Here is a 13,667-nt window from a genome sequence, read left to right as displayed (position 1 = left end):
AGTACATTTTAATGACCACAACTTTTGATAAAATAACATTAATTAAGAATCTTTTAACAATATTGTTAAAGGACTACAGAGTTTTAGAATTGTTCTTTACTTAAATATATATCTTTCTTTAATGGCATTGCTATGTGGTAATCTGTTTCAGAATGAGGGATGCTTTGTGAATATTATAATGAGCTTTATGATACGTTTTAAAGATGATATGGCTGAAGACAGGTGATGAAGACTAACTAAACCTTGTCTGTTCTTCTGCGTGCACGCATATGTGTGTGCGTGTGTGATGTAGGCTACAAATGCATCCCTGGTCCCGAAGGAGCTCATGGACAGAAAGGGGAAAGGGGTCAGCCTGGGCAGTTTGGTAGTAAAGGCAGAAAAGGTGAATATGCACCAAGATCAAACAACACAACCACACCCACAATGCTCTGGCCAAAATCGAAACCAAAGTTCAGGACACACTCGGCGAAGCCAAAACAGTATTTTTAATTACTCTTTTAATTACTCTCATTATTGTTAAAGTTATGTATTAAGTTATTAAAAGTTATTTAGTAAGTCCTTAAAGTTATTTATTGAAAATTTGACATTTTTACACCATTGTAGATCTATTTAATGTTTTTTCTAAGATATACAAATTTTGTGTCACAATATTTACCTAACCTTTTGTCACAGTCTTTGATTTACGGTGTTATTTTGTATATACAACCTCCAGTCAGCAGAGACATTCTGTGATTTGACATTGTCTTGCTAGAATAAGCAAAGCCTTTCCTGAAAAAGACGAAGTGTGAATGGCAGCATATGTTGTTAAAACCTGTGCATATCGTTCAGCATTAATGGTGCCTTCATATATATGCAAGTCACCCATGCCATGTGCTCTAATGCACCCCCATATCGTCGTGGATTCTGGCTTTTGAACTGTGCGCTGATAACAAGCTGGGTGGTCTTTAGTCAAGAAGATACAGCGTCCATGATTTCCAAAAATGATCGAAACTTTTGATTCATCAGACCACAGGAACACTTTCAACTTGCGTTTGAAGGTGGTTATACATGTACAATAGGTACAATAATATGATGTGTATATATATATATATATATATATATATAAAAAGATAAAAACTCTGCATATTGATCCACACTGTGTGTATACATTTCATATAGGTCTATTTGCAGTTAGAACCAGTGTTGAGAACCCCCACCATACAGCACTACAGCCCTTTCTGTGAGCTGGTCCTATGAAAAATAAGTAAATTTATGAAACTTACATTACATCCCATCTGTTTCAACAGTCCTGTAGGTCTAACCAGTGATCCTCCAGTTGCTTGCATGCTTCTTTTACCTCTAAGCTATCTTGATGAATGATAGGTGGGCATTAGTTAACATTTTAATATTTTTATGATATTAACTGACTCAATAGAGGTATCAAAAGAGTATCAATAGAGAGTGACCGGTTGAAGTAGGCAGTATGATGATGTATTATGGCTATTATGATAAATTTCATCACAATACACTTTTCTGAGCACATCATAGATGTACGGACGATCTGTTTCATTACAAACAGAGCAATATTAGTCATGTTGAAATTGAATAAGTGCAGCGTACATGTTGTGAAACGTTTAATGAAAGTCATAGTACTTTTTTTTATAGTGTTTTCTAATTGTGACCTGCTTTTTTGCCAGTTTCAACTTATCAAACCTAAGAAAAATAAAATCTCAAGGAATTTTCATGATACATGCCACATTGTGACATTATATCTTTGGCATTTTGCCATCCCATAATGAGCAATATATTTATGGGTATGTAAAAAAAAAGCAATATCTCTGTTGACAAGATTTCTTTACTTTGATTTCAGTTTTTAAATTAGGTTAGGTGTGTAAGGTTGTAAGGCATGTCCAGACTGTAAGACATTCTTTCACGAATGGATTCAATAACTTGATAATTAAATTAGTAACACTAATCACATAACATGGTACTGCAACATATGTGAAGATAATACATATTAGCAATATCACAGAGCACTAATTGATGTATGTATGTAAAGATTTGCTGCTGTTCATCATAACGGTTGTGTCTGTGTTTGTGTTTTTAGGTTACCACGGTTTGTGTGCCTGTGAGCCCAGCCCTATTGTTGCCGGCCCTCCAGGTCACAGAGGTGACCCTGGTTATCCTGGTTACCCAGGAGTGCAGGGGCCTCCTGGTCTACAAGGTGAACATGGTCTCTCTGGAGACATGGGACTGGAAGGATTACATGTGAGTAAACTCTCCTCACAGTGTTTGTGTGTGAGAGAGATCGTGTTAAAGAGTGTTAGTATTAAAAGAATGCACTTGTTAATATCATAATGTCATAGTGTCTTTCTGTCATAAGACATCTGTGTATCTTGTATGATGATGTTTATATGTTGATGGACGTTGTGTTTCACAGGGTTTTCAAGGGGTTCCAGGTATCAGAGGCGGCAAAGGAGAAAAAGGAGCCTTGTATAAAATGGACATCAAGGGTAAGCCATACATAGAACACGGCTTAAACATTGTCCCATAAGTGTTTTTAAAAATGGTAAAACATTGTGTTTATTATAAAATTTAAGGTTGCAAGGGAGATACTGGACCTCATGGCTATACTGGTGTGCTTGGATTGCCTGGCAAGGGAGGGGAGGATGGAAGGCCTGGTCCTCCTGGAGATACTGGTCCAGAGGTCAGTTATCAAGGGGTCACAGAGAAGGAGTTTTCCTGCTGGTTAGCTCTAAGCTGCTTTTGAAGTTTTAGTGAGTATACCTGAAATTGGCTTGACTGATCACTGGATACATCAGTAGAGAATGAGAGGCCAAGCAAATTGATTGTTCAGTAGTATGGATACCTGTGTAGGTGTCCTGGATGGAAATGATTGACACACATTGTTCACATTGTGCTAATCTGTTTCAGGGTGACAGTTTTGCTGGTTCACCTGGTGATAGAGGGTTTCCAGGTAATCCTGGTTTTAAGGGCCACAAAGGTGCAACTGGACTACAGGGTCCTGGAATACCTGGACCACTAGGTCAGCGGGGGGAAATAGGAGACCCAGGACCCCCAGGACGGCAAGGAAGTTGTGGGCTCAGAGGGCTTAAAGGTAAGAGCCAAAGGTCACATGTCGGGCTAGTATGTCAAGGAACGTTGTCAAGCTGCTGTTTTTATGTGAAAGAGAGTTTAGAGTGAGATTTATTGTTTGGTCCAGGTAAATGTGCCCTCTTAAAGTAACACTGTCGAACAACCATGCTTCTTCAAAAAAGCCGTTTAATGGATAGTTCTTTATTTTTTTATTAATAATCACACCAATGCAGAGCTCATCTTGCTTTCTGTACAGGTGATAGGCAACCCTGTAGACCTAGCCAACCTGGAGACCCTGGACTTAAGGGAGAGATTGGTGACAGAGGTAACTAACTATAGCAACTGAATGAATATCTCTAAAGGCACTTGTTTCTGTCTTTTTGCTATACTCTAGACATGTAATTACACAGTTATATTAGTAATTATAGAGATTATATATGAATATTTACATATGATTACCATTCTGGATTAAGCCTGCAATTCTTGGTTTTTTTTTAGATTGTTTTAACATGAAGCCGTTTCTGTGCATTTGTTTTTTGTTGTTGTTTTTGTTTGTTTTTTTGTTTTGTTTTTTTACCCGATTATCTTCCCAGTTGATTCATCTCCGATTCAACCCGCTAGTTAGGACTCCCCAATCACACAATGCTATCAATGCTAGGAAGTCGAAGGCCAACACAGGCTTCCTCCAAGACCTGTGAAACCACCAACTGCAACTTTTCAAACTCCGCTCACGCAGCGTCACTGGACGGCCAAACATGCTCAGAGGAAAGATCCAATCACCAGTGATGTGATGTCATCTAACTAAAGCTGACTAGCATCGCATTGAGCAATGAGAGGAGAAGGGGGGCCGTCCTACCCACCCAGAGAGAGCGAGGCCAGTTGTGCTCTCTAGGACTCCCGGTCATGGATGGCTGTAGCATAACCAGGGATCGAACTTGAGATCTCCTGATGATAGGTCCAGCACTTAGACAGTTGGACACTCAGGAGCAGTTTTAAGATAGAAAGTCAGAGAGTAACAATTCCTATTCCTACTACAAACAACTGTCATATTTTAACATAAGTCATTGCCTTAAGATGTTTTTGACGGTTGAACATTGAAAACCTAGGATATTTGGACCAAATGCAGATAATACCTTTTTCATTTTGAGAACTCTTGTTATGGATTAGATTATAAGGTTTTATATGTGAATAAACCCAAACTGGATTGAAGGCTTTAGCACACTGTTGAAAATGTAGACTGTTTTGAAATTCTTTAAATGCAGGTAAATATAAAGGCAGCTGCTTTTAGTGCAATACAGCACAGTACATTTTATTACATTCATTTTCAAATATTTGCACAGGTTTCATGAGCCATGTCAGTATCATCAACATGGTAATCCAAAACAAATCCAGTGGCTGGTTTCACCAGCTGTGCATAAGATTAAACGTAGGCTATCTGTAAAGTAAGCGTTTACTAAGTTCAGGTTTATGCAGTATTAAATCAGAACAAGTTGCACGACACAAACTAGTTACTAAATATTTATGCTTCCCCTTAGCACAAGTACATTTTGAGGAAGCTGTCAGAAACCACAAGCATGAAAAAGTACAAAAACAAGACATTTTTAGATTTTTTAGATGAGCTAAGCAAAAAATCTAAATGTTATATTACTATTGCTAAATTTCCTTGGGTGCTAAATTTGTTAAATTTCCTTCGGGATCAATAAAGTTTCTATCTGTAAATCTATCTGTCCATCTATCTATTGCTTATGGATTTGTAGTAAACCTAATTTGGTAAAAGGATAGTTTAAAACTAGTGTTAACTGAGGACTTATGCAAAACTGGTGCAGCCCAGTCCAGATGAGATGTATAAGCTAAGCATCCACTTCTTACCGCTTTCAGTTTTTTAGTAAATTCTTACTAAAATATGAATTCTAAAATTCTGCATTTTTCTTTTTTATCTTGTGAGCCAACAACATAGCAAACCCGTTAAGTCCCCTAAACAACCTAGACTGAGCTTTGGGACATGAGTACAAGATGAGTTTTGATAGCTTTAGTCTTTCTCACACTGAGTTTGCAGCAGATAGAACATTATAGTGGCTATGTGGGAAATATATTCTATGATACTTAAAAAAAAAAAAACATTACCACAGAATCGTCAGCGCAAAATAATTAAGTAAATGTACTTAACTAAATTTTGGCAAAAAAATATCAGAGAGAACTAATATCACATTAATGATAACATGGCTAGAATGTAAACAACTACACAAATAGAAATTACTTTTCATCAGATTTTAATTATAATACTATAATATAGTATCTCTGGAATATCCATCTATCTATCTATCTATCTATCTATCTATCTGTCTGTCTGTCTGTCTGTCTGTCTGTCTGTCTATACGGAATACATGTGTGTGAATGAGAGGGAGGCAGGTGGAAAGGTGAAGATGCAAGGAGTAGAGGTCGTAAAGGTGGATAACTTCAAATATCTTGGGTCAACCATCCAGAGCAATGGACAGTGTAGAAAAGAGGTGAAGAAGAGGGTGCAGGCAGGATGGAGTGGGTGGAGACGGGTGTCAGGGCTGATGTGTGACAGAAGGATAGCAGCAAGAGTGAAAGGGAAGGTCTACATGACAGCAGTGCGTCCTGCTATGATGTTTGGTTTGGAGACTGTGGCTCTGTCTAAAAGACAGGAGGCTGAGCTGGAGGTGGCGGAGATGAAGATGCTGAGATTTTCGCTGGGAGTGACCAGGATGGACAAGATTAGAAATGAGCAGATCAGAGGGACGGTGAAGGTGGAGCAGTTTGGAGATAAAGCCAGAGAGGCCAGGTTGAGATGGTTTGGACATGTGTTGAGGAGGAATAGTGGATATATTGGGCAAAGGATGTTGGAGATGGAGCCGCCGGGTAGAAGGAGAAGAGGTAGACCTCAGAGAAGGTTTATGGATGTAGTGAAGGTGGACATGGAAATGGTTGGTGTGAAAGTAGAGGAGGCAGTGGATAGGGCAAGATGGAGGCAGATGATCCGCTGTGGTGACCCCTAAAGGGAGCAGCCGAAAGAAGAAGAAGAAGAAGACTATAATATAGTATCTCCACTTCTTGTGGTATTGATTAAAAGTATAGAATCTGCACTTTCCAAAGAACCTCTACCTGTTTTAATGAATTAGTTACTACAAATAACTACTTAATTACTATTTATTAATTATAAGAAATAATGAATTTCGGATAGAATCACACTTTCATCAGTGAAATCCAAAGATTACAGGTATTTGGATGTAATGATTTTATTTTCTATTCAGGTTTTCCAGGGCAGAGTGGTCTTCCAGGCTCCCGTGGGCTTGGAGGACCGACCGGATTCAAGGGACAGAGAGGCGACCTGGGTGACCCAGGCCATAAAGGCCTCACAGGTAGCCATATACCATAGAATTACTCTATCTAAAATTATTTTGTCTCAATTTTGATGATCTTGACACTGCAAGAGAACAATATCGTTACGAAAAAAGGAATATTTACTGCAGTGCTGCCAGCTCTTTATCCCAGTTTTTAAACCAAACCATGTAAGCAACAAATAAAGCATATTACAGGACAGGCAACCGACAGTGTAGTTGTGTTGTTGAGCATATGGTCTTCATGGGGTGAACACAACACACACTGAAAATTCATTTAACAGAAAATAATGTGGCAAGCAACTGATGCCAGCAGGTCCCAAGATATTTATCTGTTTGACCAGTAAGGTCACTAGATCTCAATTATCTGAGAGTGTAAAGAAAGTACAGAGCGGGCAACTTCAGACTGTTTTTACACGTTTAGACTGTTTACACGTTCATTACTGTACTTTTCATAAATCAGTCTTCCTGAATTGTTCACCAGTTCAGTTTATTGATGTTTCACAAGTGCAGTCTGGTGTACAAACCAGATTTGCATCACTAAACTGCTAAAACAGATAGACTAAGCAGTTTTGCAAGCTGGTGTTGATATTGTAACTACATGACCACTAATTAGGCTCTGTATCAAGACCTAATCTGAACACATTTCAGGAAAATTGGCTCATTTGTTAATTTATGAAATTAGGTCCTCCCATCATATCCTTCTCAGCTCAGGGTTTCTCTTGGGCCGGTGAGTATAGGGAGAGCCTTGTTTTCTGAGTGAAGCCCTCAAGTTACTGGGCTATGCACCCTGTCCAAAACATAGGTGCTGAAGTTGGTGGTGAGTCAGTGCTGCAGCACCCTGGATAGCATTGCAGATGGCACATTGCTGTGGTGTCGGGTTGATGGTGTTGGTCACATCGTTAACCAACTAGCCCTCTGTTTGCCAGGAGCACCTGGTTATGCGGGAGACCCAGGAGATACTGGACCCGATGGCTATAGTTATGGTGGAGAGGCTGGGACACCCGGCAGGCGTGGACCTACAGGGTTAAAGGGACCCACTGGAGACTCATTTCCAGGAGCCCAAGGGCCAGGGGGTCCCATTGGACATATCGGATGTACAGGGCTTAAAGGGATCTCTGGACCCCCAGGGCCAACAGGTAGTGAAGGTAAGAGGGAAGAGTTGTAATAAACATTGTGCGCCATGGAGAAAGAAAGATTCATGCAAGTCCTCAAAGGAGAATAATCCCTCTGAGTTAAAATCATTTTTGAGTGTATTGACGTTCTTATCTGATACAAATTCAGCACCTTAATATTAACACATCATTTCATGTATACAGGATCATCCATTGTCATAAGCTAATTTGAGAATATTTGCTCAGTTATTGCCACTTTAGCTGAACTATCCTTTTCCTAGCTTTTTGTTACAAACACTATATAAGTCCACCTATTCAGTTTACAATTCGTCCCCACTCATCCATACTGAACTTGAACACAATGCTTTTTGCCAGCCAGACTGGTAGCCAGTCAGAACACTTAAAGGCGCAATAGCAAAATTGAGAGAAGAGACAGAGACTCACCATAACACTGTAATTGTGCTGTCTGTTTATGCCTTTATAGGCGCTCCTGGGGAACCTGGAGTTGAAGGTAGGAAAGGAGAGTTTGGACCAATTGGGCAGCCAGGGAACAGAGGGATTGTTGGGCCATCTCCAGTACAGTGTGATAGCGGGTTACGAGGCCCATTAGGAGACAGAGGACCCCCGGGAAACTTAGGATACCCAGGTGAGTAGGCCTACTTCACTGAAAAGCCTAAATATGCATTGCATTCATTGCAGAATTGTTTATTTTTAAAACCTTGTAAACTGGTGCACTGCTGCCATTTCGGTAGGCAGCCTCAAGTTCTTTCAGCAGTACCGGGGCTGTTTGTAATGAGATAACAAAAATAGCAAAGTCATGACCGATCCAGCAAAAGGCATTAAAACACATTCTTTTATTTTTCTGGATGACTTTCTTAAACCTCATTTTTAATCTCATTTTGCATTAACTGATATATTCAAGTGTATTGCCGTGAATTTGTTTGGTTTGTTGCTGTAGTGATACACATGGAAGCTGAAATCTAAATGGCTGAGATTTCCCACTGTGTTACAAGCGCCACATCCCAAGCTGTATGTTAGAACACTAAATGGTACATAAAAATAGTGCGTATAACATTAGTGCACTCATTAGTGTAGCAGGTGAAGTACAGAAGTATGTTGAATGGGTTTGAATCAACCAGCCGTTCAACAGCTGCTCTGCTGTGCTGCACGTTAGCTGCTTGGTAAACATGCGAAAGCTCAAAGTATTTATGTGAGGATGCATTTATTGAGGTAAACTGATGATGACTTTGTGTTTGCCAACTTTCATGATTCATTCTAGGTTTAAGGCACCTCAGTGTAACTGCAGCACCATTTCTATATGTTTATGAGCTTACTATTTAAGATCTTTTGCAGCTTTGGTAGCTATTTTTTTTTAGTTTTTGTAAAATCTCATGGATTAGAATTTTCAGGTTAGATAGATCCAGTCCACCAATCTAAGTTCATTTTCTCCTTGTAGCGCTTTCTTGGAGACTGGATCTAAAGTGTGCAAAGTTTTATTTTCAGTTTTTTTGTTTTGCATAGTCATTCTGATTTACACTATATTGCCAAAAGTGTTCACCCATCCATCCAAATCACTGAATTCAGGTGTTCCAGTCACTTCCATGGCCACAGGTGTATAAAGCCGAGCCCCTAGGCCTGCAGACTGCTTCTACAGACATTAGTGAAAGAATGGGTCGCTCTCAGGAGCTCAGTGAACTCCAGCGTGGTGCCGTGATCGGACGCCACCTGTGCAGCAAGTCCAGTCGTGAAATTTCCTCACTACTAAATATTCCACAGTCCACTGTCAGTGGGATTATAACAAAGTGGAAGTGACTGGGAACGACAGCAACTCAGCCACGAAGTGGTCGGCCACGTAAAATGACAGAGCGGTCAGCGGATGCTGAGGGGCATAGTGCGCAGAGGTCACCGACTTTCTGCAGAGTCCATCACTACAGACCTCCAAACTTCATGTGGCCTTCAGATCAGCTCAAGAACAGCGTAGAGAGCTTCATGGAATGGGTTTCCATGCCGAGCAGCTGCATCCAAGCCTTACATCACCAAGCGCAATGCAAAGCGTGGAATGCAGTGGTGTAAAGCGCCGCCACTGGACTCTAGAGCAGTGGAGACGAGTTCTCTGGAGTGATGAATCACACTTCTCAGTCTGTCAATCTGACGAGTCTGAGTTTGGTGGTTGCCAGGAGACGGTACTTGTCTGACTGCATTGTGCCAAGTGTAAAGTTTGGTGAAGTGGGGGATCATGGTGTGGGGTTGTTTTTCAGGAGTTGGGCTTGGTCCCTTAGTTCCAGTGAAAGGAACAAAATATTTTGGACGATTTCATGCTCCCAACTTTGTGGGAACAGTTTGGGGACGGCCCCTTCCTGTTCCAACAAGACTGCCCATAAGTGTACAAAGCAGGTCTATAAAGACACGGACGAGCGAGTTTGGTGTAAAAGAACTAGACTGGCCTGCACAGAGTCCTGACCTCAACCCAACAGAACACCTTTGGGATGAATTAGAGCGGAGACTGTGAGCCAGGCCTTCTCGTCCAACATCAGTGTCTGACTTTGCAACTGTTCTTCTGGAAGAACAGTCAAAAATTCCCTAAATCTTGTGGAAAGCTTTGCCAGAAATGTTGAAGTTGTTATAGCTGCAGAGGGTGGGCCGACATCATATTTAACCCCATGGATTAAGAATGGGATGTCACTCAATTTCATATGCATGTGAAGGTAGACGACCGAATACTTTTGGCAATATAGTGTATTTTGCTATTTTGCTTTAGGTCTTCAACCACTGCAAAATATGTACCTCTTAATGCAGCTTTAATATATGAGTATACATCATATTAAAGGACGCTGCACACAGAGATTAGGTTTAAAAACACTGAAGTATTTCTTTAACATTATCAAACCTATAAGTTCAACAGCAATACATGAAGTGATTGACTTTGTCCCATTTAACTTGTCAAAATCTGCTCCCAGAGTACTTAAGGTGCTTTATTAGACCACATTCTTTAAATGCAATGACAGCATTGAAACATCACATTATAAACAATGGAAAGTAGATTAAACAGCAGAAATGAATGCTTTTTGTGTTGACTTTTTAAAGGGGAATTCTCAAAATTTCTTCATAATTAAATCACTTATAACTCATTCAGACAGGTTTGATGTGAAATGTGCCATTCTAGAGAAACTTACTGAGACTGAATTGTCCACAGTGGTGGGAATAGGAAACAGACGTCCAAAGATAGAACCTTATTTTTTATTCCTATTGCTTGTTGTATTATTATTTTGCTATCCAGGAGGGGCCCCCATTTAAGTCTTGGTTTAAGGCTTGCTCATTTGGGGCTTGAACCTGGATTTTCTGTAAAGCTGCTTTATATAAAGCCTGTTGTCAAAAGTGCTATATAAATATAATAATTTAGAATCTTGACTATTAATATTAGTGACGTTACATGTAAAGTAAAACTCAGAAGACACACATAGGTCTTCTGGTTTCTGTGCGTTGCATTGCAACCTTAGGTTCCTGTCGCTACCGTTGTAAAGAAATGCTTCTAGAATGGCACATTTTACAATAAAATGCCTGAATCACTTTGTTTACATATCAAACAGTGAATTAGAAATTTTGCATATTGGTGCAAGTCCCCAGCAATGATTCTTAAAATAATGTTGAGTAGGCACGTCCTTTGAATGCTACCATCACGGCTTGTTTATGTGTGTGCTTTAGGTTACCATGGTGAAAAAGGATTTCTTGGTCTGCCTGGCCCTGATGGGGTGGGACACAAAGGTGTTACTGGAAATTTTGGACCCCTTGGTGAAAAAGGATCCATTGGTTTTAAGGGCATCCCAGGGCCAGTCGGTGACAATGGAATTTCTGCTCCTAACGGACAGAAGGGTAAAAATGCTGAGCCAACTTTCTAACATTGTCTTTGAATTCAAGAATCAAACACATATAATGTAGAGAGCTAATCTTTCATCCCAGTGAAAGGTCACACTACTAGGATAGGTATTTTAAACTGGAACCTCAACCTTGGCAGCTCACAAATTGTGTTCATACATCTATAAGACTTCTTGCCAATTTCTTGCAAATGTTGTCAGTAAATGAAAGAAGGATTTATTTAACAGGAAAGAGATATTTTGTATGTTAAGGGCTTTTCACATTGTGTAGATGATGCCAAGATGTGATATCATTCAGGTATTCCTGGGCTACCTGGTAGGGATGGTATACCTGGTTGTGCAGGTGAGAGTGGAAATCCAGGACTTCTTGGCCTAAAAGGAGAGAAAGGGCTTGGTGGGAGGACAGGTTTGCAAGGAGAACATGGCCCCAAAGGAGAGAAAGGTACTGCAACAAATACCTTACTAACAAACTCATAAAAATGTTTCATCTGTATTTACACTATATGTATGTAATTTACATTTACAGCATTTGGCTGACGCTCTTATCCAGAGCGACTTACAATTTGATCATTTTACACAAGTAGGTGAAGGTGGTGTTGGGAGTCTTGCCCAAGGTCTCTTATTGGTGTAGTGTAGGGTGTTTACCCAGGTGGGGATTGAACCCCAGTCTACAGCGTAGAAGGCAAAGGTGTTACCCACTACACTAACCAACCACTTGTTGTGTAATTTGTTATATCGCTGTATATTTCTTTTTCCATTTTTAAAAAATCTGATCATTTTGAATCAGGTGTAAGCCACATAAAAAAGTAAAATATAAAAATATGTGGGCCTAAATCAGATACATATCTAATTTGTGGCTTTGCAGTCATCAGTTAGAAATTCATGTGTTTCTTCACTGCGCATGCACCAGAATTCAGTGTTAACATGCTATGGACAGTATGTGAAATACTAATAAAATAGAAAGGAATAATTAGAAAATTCCGTTTGACCTGTATTAGATTGAAAACAGTAAAAAAATACCTTACAAATAGCACCCACAGTCTTTGTTGTAATACATGCAGAATTTATCTTGTAGAAAGAAGCATCTCTGGAAAAAAAAACAAAAAACACTGGGCTTAGTTCACCAACAGATCTTAAAAATAAGTTTCTTCTTAAAACCCACTTACGTAGTTTTCATGAAGATTCTGGCACATCTCCATAGCATACTTTTGAACTTGCTGGTAACAACCTTGATGGTTCTTTCCTTCTTTGGCCCAGAGAAACGATCTATCAGTTCAATATTTAGTCTGAAAGTTGCTCACATGTGGCTTCTGCTGTGCATTGTACAGTCTTAACTTTCATTTGTGGACTGTGCCAAGAACACCGTTTGCTGACAGTGGATTGTCAGAGTATTCCCGAGCTCCTGAGGTGATATCCATCACAGAAGCATGCTGGGTTTTTTGCGGTGCTGGCTGAGGGATCAGAGGTCACAAGCACTCAGTTGTGGTTTTTGACCTTGCGTTTTATGCACAGACATTTCTTGTTTTTAGAAAATTAAACATGTTTAAAAATGTTTCTAGTCTTTTTGGAATGTGTTGCTGCACTTTTAGAAGGAAGATATATTTACATCTTGATAACCTAATTTTTATTTACCATCATTTTCCAAACTCCTTTATTTTTTTCTTTTTCTTTTTTTTTATTTCACATCATTGACTCAGTCTTGTTATTTGCGTTTTTTGGCTATATCTCTTTTAAATATTTATACTTCAAGGAGTTGGTAAAAGGATAACAGATGCAAATTAAAACTCTGCCAGTTTGTTTGACGTCTAAAAGTGTGTTGTCTTTTCTTCAGGCAAGCCTGGAAATTCTGGCATACCAGGCCCAGCTGAAATGGTACAGATAAAGGGGAAAAGAGGCCAAGTGGGGCCCCCGGGACAGATTGGCTTCCCTGGACCCAGAGGTGAACATATTAAATATTAATGTTTAATGCAGAAACTTTTAAGTAATGATCCTTTATGGGCGACATATTGTCTGTACACTGCTAAATATTGAGTTTTAGTTTTAGTGATATTGAGTGAACACATGACTAAACCGTCAGTTCATTTTACAGTAATGTGTGAACAAGTGGTGTCATTTTATGAGAAAAGGTTTGTAGTGAAAATCTGATGCTCTAGTACGTTATGTTTGGACAAAATCGTGATTCTGAGTTTCAGCAGTGCCACCCAGCAGTAGGCGCTATTAGGAATAGACTCACAGTGTGTTCT

The 13,667-nt window shown here is 39.6% G+C and overlaps 1 protein-coding gene across 1 annotated transcript in view; it reads left to right on the top strand.

Moving 5' to 3' along the window:
* The window catches only part of col4a4 (collagen, type IV, alpha 4), a 111,760-nt gene that overhangs the window by 60,808 nt on the left and 37,285 nt on the right, over nt 1-13,667 (top strand). The window contains exons 21-32 of the mRNA XM_017683584.2: nt 293-382; nt 2,087-2,247; nt 2,420-2,492; nt 2,580-2,686; nt 2,914-3,097; nt 3,332-3,400; nt 6,351-6,458; nt 7,367-7,585; nt 8,037-8,198; nt 11,255-11,422; nt 11,723-11,866; nt 13,256-13,363. Coding sequence (XP_017539073.1) covers nt 293-382; nt 2,087-2,247; nt 2,420-2,492; nt 2,580-2,686; nt 2,914-3,097; nt 3,332-3,400; nt 6,351-6,458; nt 7,367-7,585; nt 8,037-8,198; nt 11,255-11,422; nt 11,723-11,866; nt 13,256-13,363 — 1,593 coding nt within the window. The remainder of the gene's footprint in view (nt 1-292; nt 383-2,086; nt 2,248-2,419; nt 2,493-2,579; nt 2,687-2,913; nt 3,098-3,331; nt 3,401-6,350; nt 6,459-7,366; nt 7,586-8,036; nt 8,199-11,254; nt 11,423-11,722; nt 11,867-13,255; nt 13,364-13,667) is intronic.

Source organism: Pygocentrus nattereri, chromosome 17 (assembly GCF_015220715.1).
Source record: "Pygocentrus nattereri isolate fPygNat1 chromosome 17, fPygNat1.pri, whole genome shotgun sequence".
Classification (NCBI taxonomy): Eukaryota; Metazoa; Chordata; class Actinopteri; order Characiformes; family Serrasalmidae; genus Pygocentrus; species Pygocentrus nattereri.
This window is presented reverse-complemented; position numbering and strand designations above follow the sequence as displayed.